Source organism: Agelaius tricolor, unplaced genomic scaffold (assembly GCF_023055355.1).
Source record: "Agelaius tricolor isolate 1412-34295 unplaced genomic scaffold, bAgeTri1.0.p SCAF_5, whole genome shotgun sequence".
NCBI lineage: Eukaryota > Metazoa > Chordata > Aves > Passeriformes > Icteridae > Agelaius > Agelaius tricolor.
This window is the reverse complement of record NW_027269265.1, coordinates 52,760,686-52,778,703: the sequence shown is the minus strand read 5'-3', so window position 1 is coordinate 52,778,703 and position 18,018 is coordinate 52,760,686. Positions and strand designations below refer to the sequence as shown.

The 18,018-nt window shown below is 65.7% G+C and overlaps 6 protein-coding genes across 8 annotated transcripts; 5 read left to right on the top strand and 1 right to left on the bottom strand.

Moving 5' to 3' along the window:
• The first annotated feature begins 33 nt into the window (after positions 1 to 33).
• On the top strand, positions 34 to 4,600 carry AGBL2 (AGBL carboxypeptidase 2). Of its 2 annotated transcripts, XM_071427997.1 has the most exons (13): positions 34 to 1,046; positions 1,127 to 1,252; positions 1,414 to 1,566; positions 1,666 to 1,773; positions 1,851 to 2,001; positions 2,078 to 2,842; positions 2,920 to 3,082; positions 3,200 to 3,326; positions 3,418 to 3,515; positions 3,593 to 3,702; positions 3,777 to 3,843; positions 3,952 to 4,038; positions 4,157 to 4,600. In XM_071427997.1, the coding sequence occupies exons 1-13, from the start codon at positions 917 to 919 to the stop codon at positions 4,577 to 4,579; spliced, it is 2,508 nt and encodes an 835-aa protein (XP_071284098.1). In that variant the 5' UTR covers positions 34 to 916; the 3' UTR covers positions 4,580 to 4,600. The 2 variants fall into 2 exon arrangements, with proteins under 2 accessions (XP_071284098.1, XP_071284097.1); XM_071427996.1 differs by having other exon boundaries at positions 1,414 to 1,773.
• Positions 4,601 to 5,047: 447 nt separating this feature from the next.
• On the top strand, positions 5,048 to 8,090 carry MTCH2 (mitochondrial carrier 2). Its single transcript, XM_071428005.1, has 13 exons — positions 5,048 to 5,217; positions 5,306 to 5,390; positions 5,478 to 5,584; positions 5,722 to 5,748; positions 6,184 to 6,231; positions 6,307 to 6,364; positions 6,448 to 6,499; positions 6,583 to 6,642; positions 6,879 to 6,972; positions 7,093 to 7,140; positions 7,384 to 7,451; positions 7,685 to 7,760; positions 7,889 to 8,090. The coding sequence occupies exons 1-13, from the start codon at positions 5,131 to 5,133 to the stop codon at positions 7,973 to 7,975; spliced, it is 897 nt and encodes a 298-aa protein (XP_071284106.1). The 5' UTR covers positions 5,048 to 5,130; the 3' UTR covers positions 7,976 to 8,090.
• Positions 8,091 to 8,239: 149 nt separating this feature from the next.
• On the top strand, positions 8,240 to 10,583 carry NUDT8 (nudix hydrolase 8). Its single transcript, XM_071428004.1, has 4 exons — positions 8,240 to 9,171; positions 9,240 to 9,372; positions 10,086 to 10,163; positions 10,237 to 10,583. The coding sequence occupies exons 1-4, from the start codon at positions 8,549 to 8,551 to the stop codon at positions 10,465 to 10,467; spliced, it is 1,065 nt and encodes a 354-aa protein (XP_071284105.1). The 5' UTR covers positions 8,240 to 8,548; the 3' UTR covers positions 10,468 to 10,583.
• A 306-nt stretch (positions 10,584 to 10,889) lies between these two features.
• NDUFV1 (NADH:ubiquinone oxidoreductase core subunit V1) lies at positions 10,890 to 13,429 on the bottom strand. 2 transcript variants are annotated; one of them, XM_071428000.1, is made up of 10 exons: positions 13,269 to 13,429; positions 13,102 to 13,184; positions 12,846 to 13,016; positions 12,581 to 12,764; positions 12,312 to 12,501; positions 11,770 to 11,982; positions 11,536 to 11,702; positions 11,380 to 11,461; positions 11,159 to 11,304; positions 10,890 to 11,085 (listed from the first exon to the last, which is right to left on the bottom strand). In XM_071428000.1, exons 1-10 carry the CDS (start codon positions 13,320 to 13,322, stop codon positions 11,002 to 11,004), a joined length of 1,374 nt encoding a protein of 457 aa, XP_071284101.1. In that variant the 5' UTR covers positions 13,323 to 13,429; the 3' UTR covers positions 10,890 to 11,001. The 2 variants fall into 2 exon arrangements, with proteins under 2 accessions (XP_071284101.1, XP_071284099.1); XM_071427998.1 differs by having other exon boundaries at positions 11,159 to 11,461.
• Positions 13,430 to 13,495: 66 nt separating this feature from the next.
• On the top strand, positions 13,496 to 16,261 carry CABP2 (calcium binding protein 2). The gene is made up of 7 exons (XM_071428006.1): positions 13,496 to 14,072; positions 14,511 to 14,672; positions 14,789 to 14,819; positions 14,890 to 15,024; positions 15,095 to 15,204; positions 15,282 to 15,429; positions 15,506 to 16,261. Exons 1-7 carry the CDS (start codon positions 13,815 to 13,817, stop codon positions 15,529 to 15,531), a joined length of 870 nt encoding a protein of 289 aa, XP_071284107.1. The 5' UTR covers positions 13,496 to 13,814; the 3' UTR covers positions 15,532 to 16,261.
• A 479-nt stretch (positions 16,262 to 16,740) lies between these two features.
• On the top strand, positions 16,741 to 17,890 carry CDK2AP2 (cyclin dependent kinase 2 associated protein 2). Its single transcript, XM_071428009.1, has 4 exons — positions 16,741 to 17,105; positions 17,253 to 17,353; positions 17,446 to 17,578; positions 17,678 to 17,890. The coding sequence occupies exons 1-4, from the start codon at positions 17,015 to 17,017 to the stop codon at positions 17,743 to 17,745; spliced, it is 393 nt and encodes a 130-aa protein (XP_071284110.1). The 5' UTR covers positions 16,741 to 17,014; the 3' UTR covers positions 17,746 to 17,890.
• The last annotated feature ends 128 nt before the right edge of the window (positions 17,891 to 18,018 follow it).

Genomic DNA, 18,018 nt, shown 5'->3' with positions numbered 1-18,018 from the left:
TTGGGTGGGTGTGTGGGTTGTGGAGGCAGGAAGGCTCTGCAGAGGAAACTGGACAGGCTGGATTGAAGGGCTGAGGGTAAAGGTCAAGTGCCAGGTCCTACACTTGGGTCACACAAACCCTGTTGAATGCTCCAGGCTGGGGCAAGAGAGGCTGGAAAGCTGGGAAAGGCCCTGGGTGTGCTGGTGAGAGCAGCTGAACAGGAGCCCAGGTGGACAAGAGGCTGATGGCACCTGGGCTGTCCCAGCATTGGTGTGGCCACGGGCCCATCCCCTGCTCTGACACTCCTGGGCTACCTTCAGCAGTGGAGGTGGCCTCCACTCTACCTGGGGACAAATCTGGAGCCCTCGGTAAGAGGGGCTGTCCAAAGAAGGGAATGGAGCAGAGGAAGGGTCTGGAGCACCAGGAGGAGCTGGGGGTCCTCAGCCTGGAGTGAAGGAGGCTTGGTGCGACCCTCTGGCTCTCCACAACTCCCTGAGAGAAGGATACAGCCAGGGGGTGCGTCAGGCTCTGCTACAAGGGACAGGACAAGAGAAAACAGCCTCAAGCTCTGCCAGGAGAAGTTGAGGTTGGATGAGAGGAGGAATTTCTTCATAGAAAGTGGTGTCAGGCATCAAAGGGGCTGCTCAAAAGTGTGATTGAGTCCCTAGCCCTGGCAGCATCCGAGGAATGACTGGACATGGAATGACAAGGAATGACATGAACACCTCAGTGCTCTGGTCTGGGTGTTGAGGTGGGGATTGGTCGCAGGTTGGGCTTAATAATCCTCGAGGTCTTTTCCAACTTTAATGACTGCGAAATCCCTCTGGCTCCTTGCCCAGCTCTGCTCCAGGACTGCCCCATTCCTCCCTGTAGCTCAGCAACCGGGTGCTAGCCCAGCCCTGACGCTGCCTCTGCTGTTCCGGGGCTCTCACAGCCATGGAGCCCGCAGGGTGCTGCGCTGCCCAGGGAAGGGAGGGAGCTCTGCGGGGGTTCAGGGGAGGACAGCTCCTGAAGCCCTATGACAGCTTCATCCGCACCCACCTGCGCTTCTTTGGCTACTTCCGAGGTGAGCTCTGGCCGCTGCGCCCTCCTGTCCCTGGGCTGTGTCCCCTCCTGCTCCCTGGCTGCAGCGCTGTTCTCCCCAAGATGAGAAGACAGGCAGGGAAGAGACTGCCATGTCCCCGGGGGAACCCTCCGGGCAGCATCCCAAGGCCTCCACCATGGGCAACACCGACCCTGGCTGGCAACGAGGTCCTGGGCGCGAGCCAAACCGTGAGTGAGACCCTGCATCCCCTCACAGCCCCCTGAGCACAGCGTCCTCCCAGCACAGCAAGTGTGGGGGGAGAGCTTCTCCCTGTCCCTGCCTTGGTTTTGTGGGGTGCCCCTACCCCAACCACACTGGAGGCCCCCAGCCTTTCCTGGTGCTCTTGCAGACCCCAGGGTGGTGCAGACGCCCCACCAGGGCAGACTGGCCCCCTTAAGGCAGCCCTGGAGGTCTCCAGGAGAACCACAGGCTCTGTTCTCCCTCCCTGCTCCTCGCTGGCCTGTGGAGTGTGAAGTCATCCCAGAGACGATTGAGCACATCGGTGAGGGGATGCTCCAGCTGTCCCCTGCCTCACCCCTGTGCCAGACCCCTATGGCATTGTGTGTATGGCATTTTTCTCTGTGTCCCCCCCCTCTCCCAGAGTGGGTCCCCCCCAAACCAGAGCCCTTCTGCCCACCCATGGGCCAGGAGCAGGCCCTGTGCACCCTTGGTGAGGAGCAGGGCACTGTCGTCTACCACTCCAGCCCAGGTAAGGGAGCACAGGCAGCACCCCTGAGTGCCTCTGCCCTCCCCAGACCCCCACCATTGTCCCTGCTCCCTCCACAGTGCTCCAAGGCTCCTGCTTTACCCGTGCTCGGGTTGGAGGAGCCCCGGGGCCACTCTCCTCGCCAGCAGCCCCTTTGGAGGGTCCCCAGGACACCACGCTGCTCTTCGAGTCCCGCTTTGAGAGTGGGAACCTCCAGAAGGCCATCAAGGTGTAAGAGAGAGGCCAGGGGGCCATGGGGCCTCTGGTGTCAGCCTGGAGCTGGAGCACTGCCCTTCCCTCCACACAGGGGTCCCTATGAGTACGTGCTGATGCTGCGGCCAGACCTGTACACGGCCAAACACACACAGTGGTTCTACTTCCGTGTCCAAAACACGCGGCAGGAGCCGCTCTACCGCTTCACCATCGCCAACATGGCCAAGCCCAAGAGCCTCTATGGCCAGGGCTTGCGGCCGCTGTTCTATTCCCAGCAGGATGCCCAGAGCTGTGGCATAGGCTGGCGCCGGGTCGGGACCGATGTCTGCTATTACCGTGGCAGCGCAGGGGAGCCGCCGCTGTTCCGGCTCAGCTGGACTATGCGCTTCCCCCATGATGGTGACACCTGCTTCTTTGCTGCCGGCTACCCCTACACCTATTCGGATCTGGGGCGCTACCTGCGCGCGCTGGCGGCCGACCCAGCGCGCTCACGGTACTGCACGGTGCGGGCACTGTGCCACAGCCTGGCTGGCAACACCGTGCCCCTGCTGACCATCACCGGCCCGGGAGGCACGGCCGGCAAGCGGGCGGTGGTGCTGAGCGCCCGTGTGCACCCTGGCGAGAGCGGCGGCTCCTGGGCCATGCGGGGATTCCTGGATTTCCTGCTGAGCCCCCACGAGGACGCGCAGCTCCTGCGCCGCCTCTTCGTCTTCAAAGTGGTGCCGATGCTCAACCCCGATGGGGTGGTGGTGGGCAACTCCCGCTGCTCCCTGGCGGGACGGGATCCCAACAGGGCCTATGGGAAGGCTCTTCCCGGCTCCTTCCCCGGCGTGTGGCACCTGCGGGCCATGGTCCAGAGGTGAGGTGGGCGTGGGGAGCTGGTGGCGCAGGGCCACTCCTGTGGCAGTGCTGGTGGCCATATTCTGATGTGTGCAGGGAGCTGGCAGAGCGGGAGGTGGTGCTGTACTGCGACTTCCATGGGCACAGCAGGAAGAACAACGTGTTCATGTATGGCTGCAATGGTGGCGGGGATGGTACAGGGACACGGCTGCGCCAGCGAGTGTTCCCCCTGATGCTGAGCAAAAACGCCCCTGACAAGGTGGGACACAGATGCCTCAGAGCCACATGTTGTGGTGGCAGTGGGAATGCAGCCCATGTGCTGCTTCCCAAGTTGTCCCTGTGTGGCTGAGACCGCTCTGACCCTGGGGGCCTCCAGTTCTCCTTCTCCAGCTGCAAGTTCCAGGTGCAGAAGAGCAAAGAGGGGACAGGCCGGGTCTCCATGTGGCGCCTGGGCGTCTCCCACAGCTACACCCTGGAGGTGGCCTTCAGTGGCTCCACACTGGGTGAGGGGCTGCCACAGCCACGGGGACAGTTCCAGTGGGGTGGTCCTGGGCTGGGAAGCTGCCCTTGTTTCCTTTTCCCTGTCTCCTCCAGCTGGGAGAAGCTCCCACTTTAGCGTGGAGGACCTCAAGTCACTGGGCTGCCTCCTCTGTGACACCCTGCTCGACTTCTGCGACCCTGCACCTGCCAAGGTGGGCTTGGGCCTGGCCCAGGGTTTCCTGGTGCCACGGGACCATGGTGACACCATGACACTGGTACTGTCCCACAGCTCCAGCAGTGCCTGGTGGAAGCGGATGCACTGCTGCAGCGGCGGATGGGTCGTGGGCCAGGCTCTGGAGGCAGCTGGAGTGATGTGTCCCCCTCAGAGCTTGAGTCCAGGTATGTCATCCCCTGTCACCTCATGTCATCCCCTGGTGCCACTGGGGGCTGCAGGTGGTTCTTGCTCCCTGCAGCACCAGTGGCTCTGACAGTTCTGTGTCTGACGGGATCCCAGATGACTTCCACAGCCCCAGCCAACAGGTGAGTCTCCATGTGCCACTGATTTTGAGGTGGCAGGGATGTAGAGCCAGGGTGGAACACAGTAACAGAGGGTGCAGATGTCCCAGTGCCACTTTACCACTGGCACAGATGGAGCCACACAGGAAGAAGCAGCTGCAGAGACGGAGAGCAAGGAATGTCCTGCGCCAAACAAAGCGGAGCCGCACCACTATCCCGGTGAGCCTGGAGCCACTATAGGTCAGCCAGGCCCCCAGGGGACAGTCCTGCAGGGACATTTGTCCCCAGTGCTGTCCCACCCCTCAAGTGGGTCTGACACCTCTCCTGTGCCCCCCAGGCTGGGACCCGCAGGCATCCAGTTCTTCCTGGAGTCCAGAGTGGAGGTGACAGTGTGGGAGAGAAGCCCAGAGCCAGCTCCAGTGTCACCTTTTCCAGGGCAGCTGGAGCAGGGAATGGCCCCCGTGCCATCGCAGGAGCAGTGCCTGGAGCTGACTCTGGAGTGGCCCTTTGCACGGCACCTGAAGCAGGGAATGGCCGCTGTGCCACCATGGGAAGGCATCAGCTGGACAGCAGCACAAGTGCGGTGACACACCGCAAGCCCCCACTGAGCCCCTGCTACCGTGCTGCCACCAGTGACTCTTCCCGGGATCCAGCCATGGGGCCATCCTGGCAGCGGGGTGGGCACAGGCCCAGGGACAGGGCACGTCCCCTCACTGTTCATGTGGTGGCCTTACGCTGCTGCGCCTGTGCTCGGCAGTAAAGGTGCTGCCACCTCCATGTCTATGCCTGGTGCTGCCTGTTTTCATTTTGATGTCCCCTCAGGAGTCCCCTTGTCCCCAAGCTCGGCCAGAATCTTGCTGGCACCCAACCCCATGACACCACCATGGTGTCAGCCTATGCCTGTGGTGCTACCTTGGGCCCTGCCACCAGCATGTCCCCTCCATTGCCTGGTGTCACCTCAGCCCTGCCACCATGGTGTCATCTTGGGCTGTAGGGATGTTTGGTGCTAGCTCTGCCACCCGGGTGACTCCTCAGCCCTGTGACCCTGCTGTCCCCCCTGTCACCACGGTGTCCCCGCAGGCCCCGTGGGTGCCCCAGGCCCGCAGACCCGTTGCCATGGCAACAGCCCCGCTGCCATGGCAACAGCCCCGCCGCGCCTCCGGCCGTTTCCATGGCAGCCGCTGCACTCCCAGGGCGCCCCCCCAGCGGCCGGAAGCGCGTCACGGCGGCGCCGGAAATACCGGGAGGCGGAAGCGGAAGCGGCGGCAGCCGTGGCCGTGTCCTTCTGTGCCGTGACGCCGGGGCGGCACCATGGCGGACGCGGCTTCGCAGGTGCTGCTGGGCTCGGGGCTCACCGTGCTCTCGCAGCCGCTCATGTACGTGAAGGTGCTGGTGCAGGTAAGGGCGGGAATGGCGGGGTTGAGAGGGGGGTACCGGGCCCGGTATCGGCCGCGCGGGGGATACAGCCTGCCGGTTCCCGCTGCAGGTGGGCTACGAGCCGCTGCCGCCCACCCTGGGGAGGAACATCTTTGGCCGCCAGGTGTATCAGCTGCCCGGCCTCTTCTCTTACGGTGAGTCCGCCTTGGTGGGGCCGCCCCGGCGCCGTCCCGGTGCCGCCGTGGGGTCCCCCCGGGGCTGACGGTCCCCGCTGTCCCCAGCCAAGCACATCGTAAAGGTGGACGGGAGAGCAGGACTCTTTAAAGGCCTCGCCCCCCGCCTCTGCTCCAGCGCCATCGGCACCGTGGTGCACAGCAAAGTGCTGCAGGTACCGGCACGGGCGGGGCGCCGGGCCCGGGGCGCTGCGGGAACCGGGGGTTCTGCCGCCGGGACGGGGGGACACCGGGACCCCCTGGCTCCCCGAACGGTGCTGACCCTGCGCTGACCCTGCTCTTTGCTCCACAGCGGTACCAGGAGGCCGAGCAGGCTGAGGTGGGTGCAGAGATGCTTCACACAGGGAATGCATCCTTTCCTTCCCTTCCTTTCCCATCTCCTCCTTTCTCTCTTTATTTCTCTGTTCTTCTAGTCTTCTCTTATCCTTTCTTTCTTTTCTTCTTTCCCTCATTTCTTTCTCCTTTTTCTCCTTCTCTTTTTCTTTCCTCTCCCCTCTTCTCTCTCTCCTTCCTTCTTTTCTTCATTCTGTTCTTCTGCCCTTTTTCCCTTCTCCATGCTTTCCCTCCTTCTTTTTCCCTTTTTTTCCCTCTGTTCTTTCCTCCTCCTCCCCTTTCTCTTCCCTCTCTCCTTCCTCCCCATGGCCTCCGGATTTGGGCAGCCCCAGCCCTGCATCCGGAGCTTCCACCCCCACCCTGGGGACAGCCTCCCCTCTCCAGGCAGCTGTTCCCACCTGACTGTTCCTTCTCCCTCCAGCCTGGAGCCAAGAGGAAGGAGTCCTCACTGGAGCAGGTGCTCAAGGAGGTGAGGAGCAGCAGGAGGAAGGCAGTGGGATGTCACATCCCTGTCCCCTCCTGCTGAGGCTCCCTTTGTTCCCAGACCTCCCAGGAGATGGTTGCCCGCTCTGCTGCCACCCTCATCACCCACCCCTTCCACGGTAGGTGTCCCCCCACCCCAGGGGACCGGGGGAGCAGTGCCAGGTGCCTCCTGTTACCCCCGTGTCCCCCTGTGTCACCGCAGTGATCACCCTGCGCTGCATGGTGCAGTTCATTGGCCGCGAGACCAAGTACAGGTACGGCCTGGGGGCTCTGGGTGCTCTGGGGGGCCAGGGATTCACCCCCCTGACTTTATCCTTCCTCTTCCTCCTTATCCCAGTGGGACACTAAGCGCCTTCGCCACAATCTACCGGGAAGAGGGAATCCTGGGATTCTTCGCGTGAGTGCCGGGAAGGCAGGGAGGGGCATGGCAGGGGTGGCAGCGGTGGGAAGGTCCCAAAGCCTTCCTGGGAGTACCTTGAATCCCTCCAGCAGCTCTGAATCACTCACCCAAGCATCCTCGCTCCCAGGGCTGGCTGTTCCCTCCTCAACCTGCCCCAAACCAGTTGTTTCCAGCTCTCCACGCAGCCGGATCCCAACCCTGGGCCGTCATTCCCACTGTTTGTTCCCTTGCAGCGGCCTCATCCCGCGGCTCCTCGGGGACATCCTCTCCCTGTGGCTGTGCAACATGCTGGCCTACCTCATCAACACGTACGCGCTGGAGAACGGGGTAGGCTCTGCTCCGGGATCCCGAGTGCCGGGAGCTCACGGGGGGCAGCTCCAGGGATGTTCTGGGAGCCACGATCCCATTTTGGGGGGGGGGATTCAGGTGCTGTTGCTCCTCCCTCAGGTCTCCACCATGACTGAGATGAAGAGCTACTCCCAGGCGGTCACTGGGGTGAGTACAGCCAGGAGTAGGGAGTGGATCCTTTCCCTAGGGAGGGGTGTGTTCCTGGAATCGTGCGGCTGCCAGGCTGGGATCAGCCAGATTAGCCCACAGGCCAAGGGATGCTCCGTGGAGGACACGTGTCACCCTGTGGAGGTGGCAGGAGTGGACTTCCTCTCTGGGTTGAAACTCTGAGGGGTTCTCCCGATGTGAAGGGAAGAGGGAGCATCCCACCGATTCCCGTTTTTCCTGCAGTTCTTTGCCAGCATGCTGACCTACCCCTTCGTCCTGGTCTCCAACCTGATGGCCGTGAACAACTGCGGGTGAGTCCCTGCTCCCGCTGACCCCTGTGTCCGTCTGCCCTGGATCAGCTCCTGGGACCACCTTACCGAAATTCCCAGGTGGAAAGGTGCTGCCAGTGCTCCACAGCATTGATCCCTCCGTGCTTAAATTGGGAGAGGGTTGTTTTGGGGTTCAACCCAGTGTGGAGCAACAGAGGGAATGGGTCATTCCCGGGTGGGAATAATTCCTGGTGGGTCTTTCCTCCCTTCCCCAGGTTGGCCGGGGGTCTCCTTCCCTATGCACCCACCTATTCCTCCTGGCTGGATTGCTGGAGCCAGCTGCACAGGGAGGTAAGTGCTGGAGCTGGGATGCTCCAGACACCAGGGACATGGAGAGGAGCCAGGTGGGAGCCCCATGGGGTTTGGAGAGGCCACCCTGGACATTTAGTGGCCCTTCCATGGTTGTTTTCCCTTTCCAGGGCAACATGAGCCGAGGGAACAGCCTGTTCTTGCGCAAGGTTCCAGCAGGGAAGCGATATGTGTGGGAGGAGCAGAGGTTCCGCTGATTCCGGAGACGGGAGTGGGATTGTGGAGCCAATGGCAGGCTCTGGAAGCAAAGAATCATGGAGAGTGATGATTTCTATACAGTTTTTTAAAAATCATTTCCTGCTGAGAGGTCAAGATGCAGGTGTGAGAGTCTCTGTCCATGGGGGTTTCCTGGGAAGTGGGGCTGGTCGGTCACCAGCATTCCCTGATTTATCCAGGAGCCTTTTCCCAACCTCAAACACCATTGAAGCTGTTTCCACAGCAGAAATTCCCTGACAAGCCCAGGCACTTGCTGGCACATGGGGGCTGTCAGAAGTGGGGGGAGCGTATGCTTGGAACGGGTTGCTGGATGCCTGGAAGGGGCTGTTGGATGCCTGTTAAGGGCTTGTTGGGCCCCTTGAAGACCCCTTGCAAGGCCCTGGGGGGGCAGAGGTGAGCGTTGCACACTAAGCCAGAGGTTTGCACACCCGGGGGGTGTGTGGGGCTGGGGAGCTGGGGTCACACAGGTGGCAGGGGCTGTCACACACCAGCAAGAGGGACACTCTGGGGGGGGAGGGTTCATTGCACATCTGGCAGGGGCTGCTGCACACGTGATGAGGGATATAGCATGGCTGGAGCAGGCCTTGCACAGCCGGCAGAGCCGGAAGGTTTTGGCAAAGCTGGAGGATAGGTGGCACAGCTGGCAGGAGTTGTTGCTCACCCGGTGGGGGCTGGAGCAGGACTCGCACACCTGGCAGGGACACCGCGAAGGTGGGACGTGGGTCACACACCTGGGGGCGGCTGTCGCACACCAGGCGGGACATGGCCAAGCCGGCGGTGGTTTCATACCCGGCCGGGGCCGTTCCGCACCGGAGGAGGCCGTCGCACCCCGGGCAGGGCTGCCTCACCCTCGGCACGGACGGGCCGCGGCGGGACGGGCTCGGTGCGGGGGGCGGTGCCGGTCCCTCCCCGCCTCCCTCCTCCCTCGCCGCTCCTCCCCGCCCCGTGCAGGCGCCATGGCGGGCCCGGGCGGTGCCGACGGTGCCGGGGACGCCGGGGATGTGCTGAGCGGCGGCAGCGAGCGGCGGTGCCGGGCGCGGCTGGCGGCGGCGGGCGCGGGGGGCGCGGCGGCGGCGGCCGCGGTGCTGGTGCCGCTGTGCTCGGTGCGCGGCCGCCCCGCGCTGCTCTTCACGCTCCGCTCCCGCCGCCTCGCCGGCCCCCACAGCGGCGACGTCAGGTACCGGCGGGGGGAGCGGGCACCGGGGCCGGGCCGGCCCTGACCCCAGCCCCCGATCCCTCCCGCAGCTTCCCCGGTGGGCGGCGGGACCCGGCGGACGGGGACGCGGTGGCCACGGCTCTGCGGGAGACGCGGGAGGAACTGGGGGTGACGGTGGCAGCCACCAGCGTCTGGGGACAGCTTCGGACGCTGCCCGACCGGGTACCGGGGATCGGCGGGGTTTGGAGGCGCGGGGACATGGGCGTGCGGGGACAGGGCATGGGTTCAAGGTGACAGGGAGGGCGGCAGGGTCACGGGTGACAGGGGTAAGGCAACAGGGTCACGGGTGACGGGTTCGAGGTGACGGGGACAAAGGTTCTGGCGTGATGGCTTTAGAGTGACAGCGGCACAGGTGACAGGAACAAGATGTGACAGGAATAAGGCCACAGGGACACAAAGAAGCAAGGGGTTCAGTTGACAGAGATAAAGCAGTAGGGACACAGGGGACAGAGCGAGGGTTCTGGGTGACAGGGACAAGGCAAGAGATGGGTGACAGGGTGCAGGTGACTGGGGTCCAGGGGGATGGGAACACAGGTGAGGGGGGGTTGCAGGCAGCAGCAGATTGAAATGACAGGGAAAAGGCAGCAGGGTCATGGATGACAGGGACAAAGCAACAGGGTCATGTGTGGCAGATTCAGGGGGACGGGGACACGGGTGACAGTTGTTACAGGTGATGACGATTCTGGGTGACAGGGACAGGTCAACAGGGATACGGGTGACAAGAATTCTGGGAATTCAAGGTGACGGGACACAAGGCAGTAGCACTGGTGAGGGGGTGACACACGGGGTGGGTGCCTGTACTGGGTGCAGTGGGTGAAGGCATGGGCACTTTGGGGAGGGGGTGTCACCCTGTCCCTCGCTGACACACCTTCCAGCATGGAATGACCGTGGCGCCCATCGTGGCCAACCTGGGGTCACTCGAGGCCTTGACACTGAACCCCAACCCTGATGAGGTGAGTGGCTCCTCCCCAGGGCTGCTCCCCTTCCCGTGGTAGCCACTCCGGTCACAGCAGTCTGTGCTGACAGGTGGAGGAGGTGTTCACCCTGCCCCTGGCACACCTGCTCCGCGAGGAGAACCAGGGCTACACCCACTTCCGCACGGCCAGCGGCTACGGATACACCCTGCCCGTGTTCCTCAACGGCCCCCACAAGGTCTGGGGGCTCACGGCCATCATCACCGAGCTGACCCTGGAGCTGCTGGTGCCCGGCCGCTACCGCAGGAAGACCCGTGTGCCCCCCCGGAAAGCCCCGGCCTGAGCGGGCAGGGGCGGCTCTGGGCTGCCTCGGTTCTCCACCATGCATGGGGGAAATGGCTCCGAGCCCAGCAGGGATGTCGCACACTGTGATTCAGTAAAAGCCATGTTTGGAACTGCCCTGGGCTCCGAGTTGTGGACTGGGGCTAGGACAGCTGTCCCTTGGCACGGGCACAGGAGGAGGAGTCCTGGTGCCACTGCGGCGGGGACAGGGAGTGTGGGGTCCCCAAGGAGGGGACTGTGTCTGTTAGTACCCCACAGCCATTGCCTCTGCCCCACCCATAGCCTCATGGAAATCCAGGATCTCCCCTCAGGCTCCATCTGTGTGACCCCATGATCCCTGGTGATCTCATGCTCCAGGGGCAGCAGGACCTTGAGGCCCTCTGCCCCGTCAGTCCCTTCCTACTATTTAATGTCCACAGCAGAGCCTGGGAGCACAGCAGCATTTATTGAGAAGCCTCTGAGTGCTGCCAGCACCCCAGAAACCCCTTCCTCGTCCCTTCCAAGCAGGACGAGGGAGGCGCGTGGTGGTGGATCCTTACGCTGATGCCGCTTGGGCTTTGGCCTCGTTGTAGCGCCGCATCCTCTCCTCCAACTCGGGGCGGAAGTGGCGGATGAGGCCCTGCATGGAGCAGAGGAGTGGTTAATGGTGTTGGGGAAGGCTGCTGGCCCCTCCAACCCTCCGGGCCCCTCACCTGCACGGGCCAGGCTGCACCATCACCCAGGGCGCAGATGGTGTGTCCCTCAATCTGCTTGCTGATCTCCCAGAGCGCATCAATCTCGGCGGCCTGCGCGTCACCCCGCACAAACCGCGCCATCACCTTGTTCATCCAGTCCACGCCTGCAGGAATTGGGATGGGGATGGGTCCCTGCAGTCCCCGCAGCCCCCAGCCCCTCAGCTCCGGCCCCCACTCACCTTCCCGGCATGGGGTGCACTGCCCACAGCTCTCGTGCTTGTAGAACTCAATCAGGCGCGCGATGGCTTTGACGATGTCAGTCTGGGAAGAGAGGGAGGGTGAGGAAGGCGAGGGTCCCACCGTGGCTGGGGGAGCCGGGGGAGCCCATCCCTCACCGATTTATCCATGACGATGACGGCGGCCGTGCCCAGCCCACTCTGCGCCTGCACCAGGGAATCGAAGTCCATCAGCACGGTCTCACACACAGACTTGGGCAGCAGCGGTGTGGAGGAGCCACCCGGGATGACGGCCAGCAGGTTGTCCCAGCCCCCGCGGACGCCTCCTGCAAAGAGGAGGGTCAGGACAGGCAGCTCCGGCCCCGCTGCAGCCCGGCCCAGCGCAGCGCTCACCGGCGTGTTTCTCGATGAGCTCCTTCAGCGGCACCGACATCTCCTCCTCCACCGTGCAGGGCGTGTTGACGTGCCCCGAGATGTTGAAGAGCTTGGTGCCAGAATTCCGCTCCCGGCCGAAGCTGGCGAACCAGGCGCCGCCGCGCCGGCAGATGGTGGGGGCCACCGATACCGTCTCCACGTTGGCCACCGTGGTGGGGCAGCCGAACACACCTGGGGAAACATCAGGAAAAAATTCCTCCCTGTGAGGGTGGTGATGCCCTGGCAAAAGTGGCCCAAAGATGCTGTGGCTGCTGCATCCCTGAAGTGTCCAAGGCCAAGTTCAACAGTGCTTGGAGCAACCGGGGATTGTGGTATGTGGCCCATGGTAGTGGGGTAGAATGAGACAGCTCCCTTACAACCCACACCATTCTATGAAACAGTGGGAGCTCTTAATGGATGTGGTGTTGCCTGTGGTGTTGTCCCTGCAGCAGGACGGTGTCCTGGGGACAGTTGTTTTGGGGTGGCAGCTGGGAACTCGGGACAGAGCTGTGGCGCCGTACCCACGTCAGCGGGGAAGGGGGGCTTGAGGCGGGGCTTCCCCTGCTTGCCCTCGATGGACTCGATGAGCGCCGTCTCCTCCCCGCAGATGTAGGCGCCGGCACCACGCACCACGAACACGTCAAAGGCGTATCCCGACCCGCAGGCATCGCCGCCCAGCAGCCCGGCCTCGTAGGCCTCGCGGATGGCCACCTGCAGGGGGCAGGGGGTGAGCCCCGGAGCGCCCCAAGCCCCGCCGGTGTGGGGTGGCTGTGGGGCGCTCTCCCCGTACCTGCAGGTTGGAGGCCTCGTTGTAGAACTCCCCGCGGATGTAGATGTAGGCGGCGCGGGCGCCCATGGCCCGCCCCGCCACCAGGCAGCCCTCCAGCAGCTTGTGCGGGTCGTGCCGCATGATCTCCCGGTCCTTGCAGGTGCCCGGCTCGCCCTCGTCCGCGTTCACCACCAGGTACTTGGGTCTGCGGGCAGCTCCCGTCAGGGGGGCGGCTCCCCGCAGGCCGGGGCCGCGGTACCGGAGCTGTAGGCGGTCCCGCTCTCACCTCCCGTCCGGGGGTTTGTTCATGAAGCTCCACTTGAGCCCGGTGGGGAACCCGGCGCCGCCGCGGCCCCGCAGCCCCGAGGTCTTGATCTCGCCGAGGATCCAGTCCACGCCCTTGAGCAGGATCTCCTTCGTCTTGTACCAGTCGCCGCGGCGCAGCGCGCCCCGCAGCCTGCGGGCACCGGGCACGGTGGCACCGGGCACGCTGGCACTGGGCACGGGGCACCGGCTCTCCCCATGCTGCTCCCGCTACTCACCGCCAGTCGTGCCGCCCGTAGAGGTTGGTGAAGATCCGGTCCTCATCCCGCAGCGACCCGAATTGCGTCTTCTTGGGCGCCGTCTGCGGGGACACACGGATTCAGCGCCGGGAACACCGGGAGCGGTACCGCACGGTCCCGGCGCTCCCCGCCCCGTCCCCGCTTACCGAGAAGGAGGCGGCGGGCAGGCGCCGCAGCGCCAGGAGCTGCCTGCCGGCCATGGCGGGGGGCACCGGCACCAGGACCCACCACCGTCACCTTCAGCCGCCCCCCGGTGACGTCAGGGGGAGCGCCGGCGGCGCGGCAGTGACGTCACTAGAGAGGCTGGACCAGGGTACGTTTGGGGCGGGGCCGCGCGGAGGGGGCGGGGCCGGAGCGGGGGGCGCGGTCACAAGGCGGGCTCGCGGCGCCGAGGGGGCGTGGCCTGGCTGTTGGCGCGCTGGCACGTGCCCCGCGCCCGGCCCGGGTCGGGTTTCGGCGCTGAAACCGGAGCCCCCCGTCCGCTCCCGCTGGAGCCCCCCGGGGCGCCCCGCTCCCCCCCCAGCGCCCCGGGGGGTCGCTGCGCTCCACCCGATCTCTTGCGCTCCGCGGCGGGTCCCGGGGACGGCGGTGGCCTCGTCCCTGCGAGGGACGGGCGCGGGTCCGGGGCTATCTGGTTTCCTCCTGCTCGGTCCCGGTCGTGGGGAGAAGGAGAAGGAGCAGGAGCGGGCGGGATGTTCTTCCTCTTCCGCGGGCCGCAGCGGCGCGGCACTAGCAGCCCCGCGCCCCCCGCCTGCCGGGGCACCCCCCGGCGCCACGGCCCCGGCCGGAGGGGGGCCCGCGGCTCCCGCCCGGCCCCTCGGTTCAGGGGTCCCGGCACCGCCGGCACTGCGGGCAGCCAGGGGAGATTAAGCCGTAGTGGTGCGTTCCCCGTGGAGCTTCAGCGGGCTGCCGAGGAGCCGGGGCCCCGGCCGCCCCCCGCTTTTGGGCAGGTAACCGGCGGCGGGGACGGGCCCAGGGCGCGGTGGGTGCCGCGGGTGCTGCGTGCCTTCGCAGGGAGGCTGCGGGACTGGGGAACAGCTGGGTGGCTGCCCACATCTGGAGCAGGGCGGCCGAGCGGGGAATAATCCGGAGGATTATGCACGCGGGCGCGGCACCCACCCCCCCGCGCCTGCCCTGCATATCCCCAGATATTCCATAAAAACCTCAAATCCCCGGTGGCAGCCCCGCGGTCTGCGCCAGCCAGCCCCCCCGGGGCCAGGCATGTCCTGCGGCGCGGGGGCAGCCCCCAGCCATGGGCAACTGCACCAAGACCCCTGAGCGGCGGCTCCCCAAGGCACGGCAAGGCTGCGACACCCCGCGGGGCAGGAGGAGGAAGGGAGGGTCCCTGCTCGCCCCCCCCTCGCCGCTGACGCCTGCTCCACCCGCAGGATGGGAAGCCACGCTCGGGCGCTCCAGGCTCCGGCGCAGGGGACCCTGAGGACGTGCTGGACGCGGCGCAGACCCCCCCGATGCAGGGATACTCGGTTCTCCAGGGGCTGGTGGGGCCGGCCTGCATCTTCCTGCGGCAGAGCATCGCCATCACCCAACGGGTACGCCACCGTCCCCTCCCCTCCCCGTGTGCTCCCGGGGGGCTCAGGGCAGAATCCCCGTGGGATCCCCGGGAGCAGGACCCCTCCTTCGTCTCTTCCCATTCTCTCTTCCCCAGGACCGGGAGCTGCGGCCCGAGGAGATCGAAGGTGAGCTGCTGGGGAGGGGGTCCCGCTCGGGTGGGTGGTGGTGCTGGTGGTGACGCCGTGGTGTCCCCAGAGCTGAAGCAGGCATTCCGGGAGTTCGACAAGGACCACGACGGCTACATCAGCTACAAGGACCTGGGCGAGTGCATGCGGACAATGGGCTACATGCCCACAGAGATGGAGCTCATCGAGCTGTCCCAGCAGATCAGTATGTGGTGGGGCAGCAGGTGCCCATCAGTCCCTACCCCTGCCCCCCTGACACCCCTCTCCTGCCACAGCTGGGGGCAAGGTGGATTTTGATGATTTCGTGGAGCTGATGGGCCCCAAGATGCTGGCGGAGACGGCGGATATGATTGGGATCAAGGAGCTGCGTGACGCCTTCCGTGAGGTACGGGGGCTGTGGGGACAGACAGGTAGGCTGTCAGCGTGCCAGGGTGGCCGGTGGCAACGGGACCTTGTCCGTAGTTTGACACCAATGGGGACGGACAGATCAGCATGGCGGAGCTGCGGGAGGCCATGCGCAAGCTCCTGGGGCAGCAGCTCAACTATCGGGAGGTGGATGAGATCCTCAAGGACGTGGATCTCAATGGTGATGGCCTGGTGGACTTCGAAGGTAGGAGCAGGGAAGGGGCCAGGAGCGCTCCCAGGGACAGCTGGGATGTTCCAGGTGTGTTTCCCCCCCACGGCAGAGTTTGTGCGGATGATGTCGCGCTGAGGGCAGCGTGTGCCAACGCGGGACCCAAGCCCCCCGTGCCTTACGAAGACGAGGGAGCCACGGAGGGACCCCCAGCTCCAGGGACTGGGGCAGTGCTGGCACAGCGGTGCCCGTGCCCAGGGTGAGGCTGGGTGCTGGGGCAGCTCTGATGCTGAGCTCTGACCGTGGCGGGAGGCACCGGGGCCGAATTCGGGACCCCTTTCTGCACAGGCTTGGCTGAGCTTCGATTACTCTCGCCCTCATCTCTGTTCTCTCCCTGCATCATCGCCCTTCCCACCCGGACCTCACCCTAAAACTCCCACCATCGTGGTCCCCTCTCCTTCAGCTCTTCCTCACCCCTGCTGCTCATCCCTCCAGCCTCCATTCCCACTCTGTGTGCCGCACTGAGCCCCTCAGGCTCACCCCACACCAAGTTTATTGCAGACTGCACAGCATAACCCATCCCGTCACCACGGTTTGAGGTCAGACCCACCCCAGACCCGCCTAGGGTGAGGCATCCCTCCCCTTTTGGGGCTGGCACAGACCCTCATGGATGTTCTGGCAGCCCCTAGCACAGGGGAGACTCCTGGCAGCCCAGCCAGGAGAGCCTCCGGGGGAAGAAATAAAGCATTACTGGGTGGAAGGGCCTCAGCCAGCTGCAGGCAGGGATGCTGTAGGTACCCTCTCTGCCCTGGCTGCAGTTTTGGGGCCAATTTTGCCCTTTTGAAATGATAAAACTCTCTGTACAGACTTTTGGCTTGTGTTTTGTGTTGTTTCCAGAGTTTATTCGTGATCGTGCCGTCCACTGGTATCCCCCAAAACCCTGGACTCCCACTGTGTCTCATGGGAGCCCCCTAGGGAGCCGGGACCGCGGGCACAGGGCTCCGGGGAATGCACGGCCGGCGGGTGGGGCGGGTTCCCCAAAGTCCGGGCCCGGGTTCACTGCCGCGGAGAGTCGGAACGCCCTGACCGGTGCGGCTCGGGGCTGTGGGGTGACACGGGGGCCCTCGGCGGCGGGGGGAGCGTGGCGGTGCCGCTCCCGGTGCCCCCCCGCGCCCCCGAGGCGGCGGCGCCCGTCGCTCACGTGACACCGAGAGAGGCCCCCGCCGAGCGAGGGGGCGTGGCCTGCACATGAGTCACGTGGTTGGATAGGCATCGAGGGGGCGGGGCCGACGCCGCGTGTCTCCACGGTGACCGGCCGGCGGGCGCGCGGCGGCGTGATGACGTCGCGCTCGTGACGCGCCTGCGTCATCACCGCGAGCGCCGGCGGCGGCGGCGGAGGGGGGGAGAGACCCGGGTCAGGCCGGGGCCGCGCAGCGCTACCGGGAACCGGGGCCGCCGCGCTCCGCTCCGGTTCCCGGCTTCCCGCCGGGCCGAGCGGGGCCGAGCTGAGCTGAAGAGAGGCGGGCACCGGCGATACAACCGGCGGGGCGAGCGCGGGGGCCGCACGCCGACCCCCGCCGCGGGGCTCCAGGGATCCGGGAGCGGCGGGCGGCAGTCGGGGATGTCCTACAAGCCCATCGCTCCCGCCCCCGCTACCCCCGGAGCCGCCAGCGCCAGCCCCGCCCCGCCGGGGCCCGGGGCACCGTCCGCCGGTGAGAGAACGCCGCGGTAACCGTGGGGGACGGGGGGCACCGGGAGCGGAGAGGGGATGGAGGGGGAGTACCCTGGGAAGGGATGGTACCGGATGAGGGTGGTACCGAGGAAGAGGGAGTGCGGCCGTGACCCTCAGTTTCTCGCAGCCACGAGTGTCCCGTCGCCCTCCGGTTCCGTCCCTGGCGCCGCCGCCCCTTTCCGGCCGCTCTTCAATGACTTCGGGCCGCCGTCCATGGGCTACGTGCAGGTGAGGCGCGGCGCCGGGGCCGCCGGGGCCGGGCGCGGCGGCGGGGGCGGCCCCCAGCCCCTCCGTCCCTGCTTGTCCCCCTGTTCCCGCAGGCCTTGAAGCCCCCTGGGGCGCAGGGCTCGCAGAGCACCTACACGGACCTGCTCTCGGTCATCGAAGAGATGGGGAAGGAGATCCGGCCCACCTACGCCGGCAGCAAGAGCGCCATGGAGCGGCTGAAGCGGGGTAGGGGCAGGGTGGGGAACCGGGCGCCCCCGAGGCTCCTCAGCCCCGTGGGGAGCCACTGGAGGGTGATACGAGGTGTCCCTGTGCTTCTCCCCGCAGGGATCATCCACGCCCGGGCGCTAGTCAGGGAGTGCCTGGCAGAGACAGAGCGAAACGCCCGCACGTAACGGCAGCTGCCACCCGGGAGCCCCCGGGACCTCCCGGTGGTGGCGGCGGGGGCGGGGGGGGCCGCCGTGCTGCCCGAGCCCCCCCTCCCCGCGCTCTCCGCTCTTTATAAATGCGTGTTTTTATAAATAAAGGACAATGTTGGGACTTGGCCTCGGTGTGTCCCCGCGAGGGTGGGTCCCGATGGGGATGGTGGGACGCGGGGTAGAGGTGGGGGAGTCGCTCTGGGTGGGTGTTTGGAGACGCGCTGGGTGGGTGTCCCGGAGCTGAGAGTG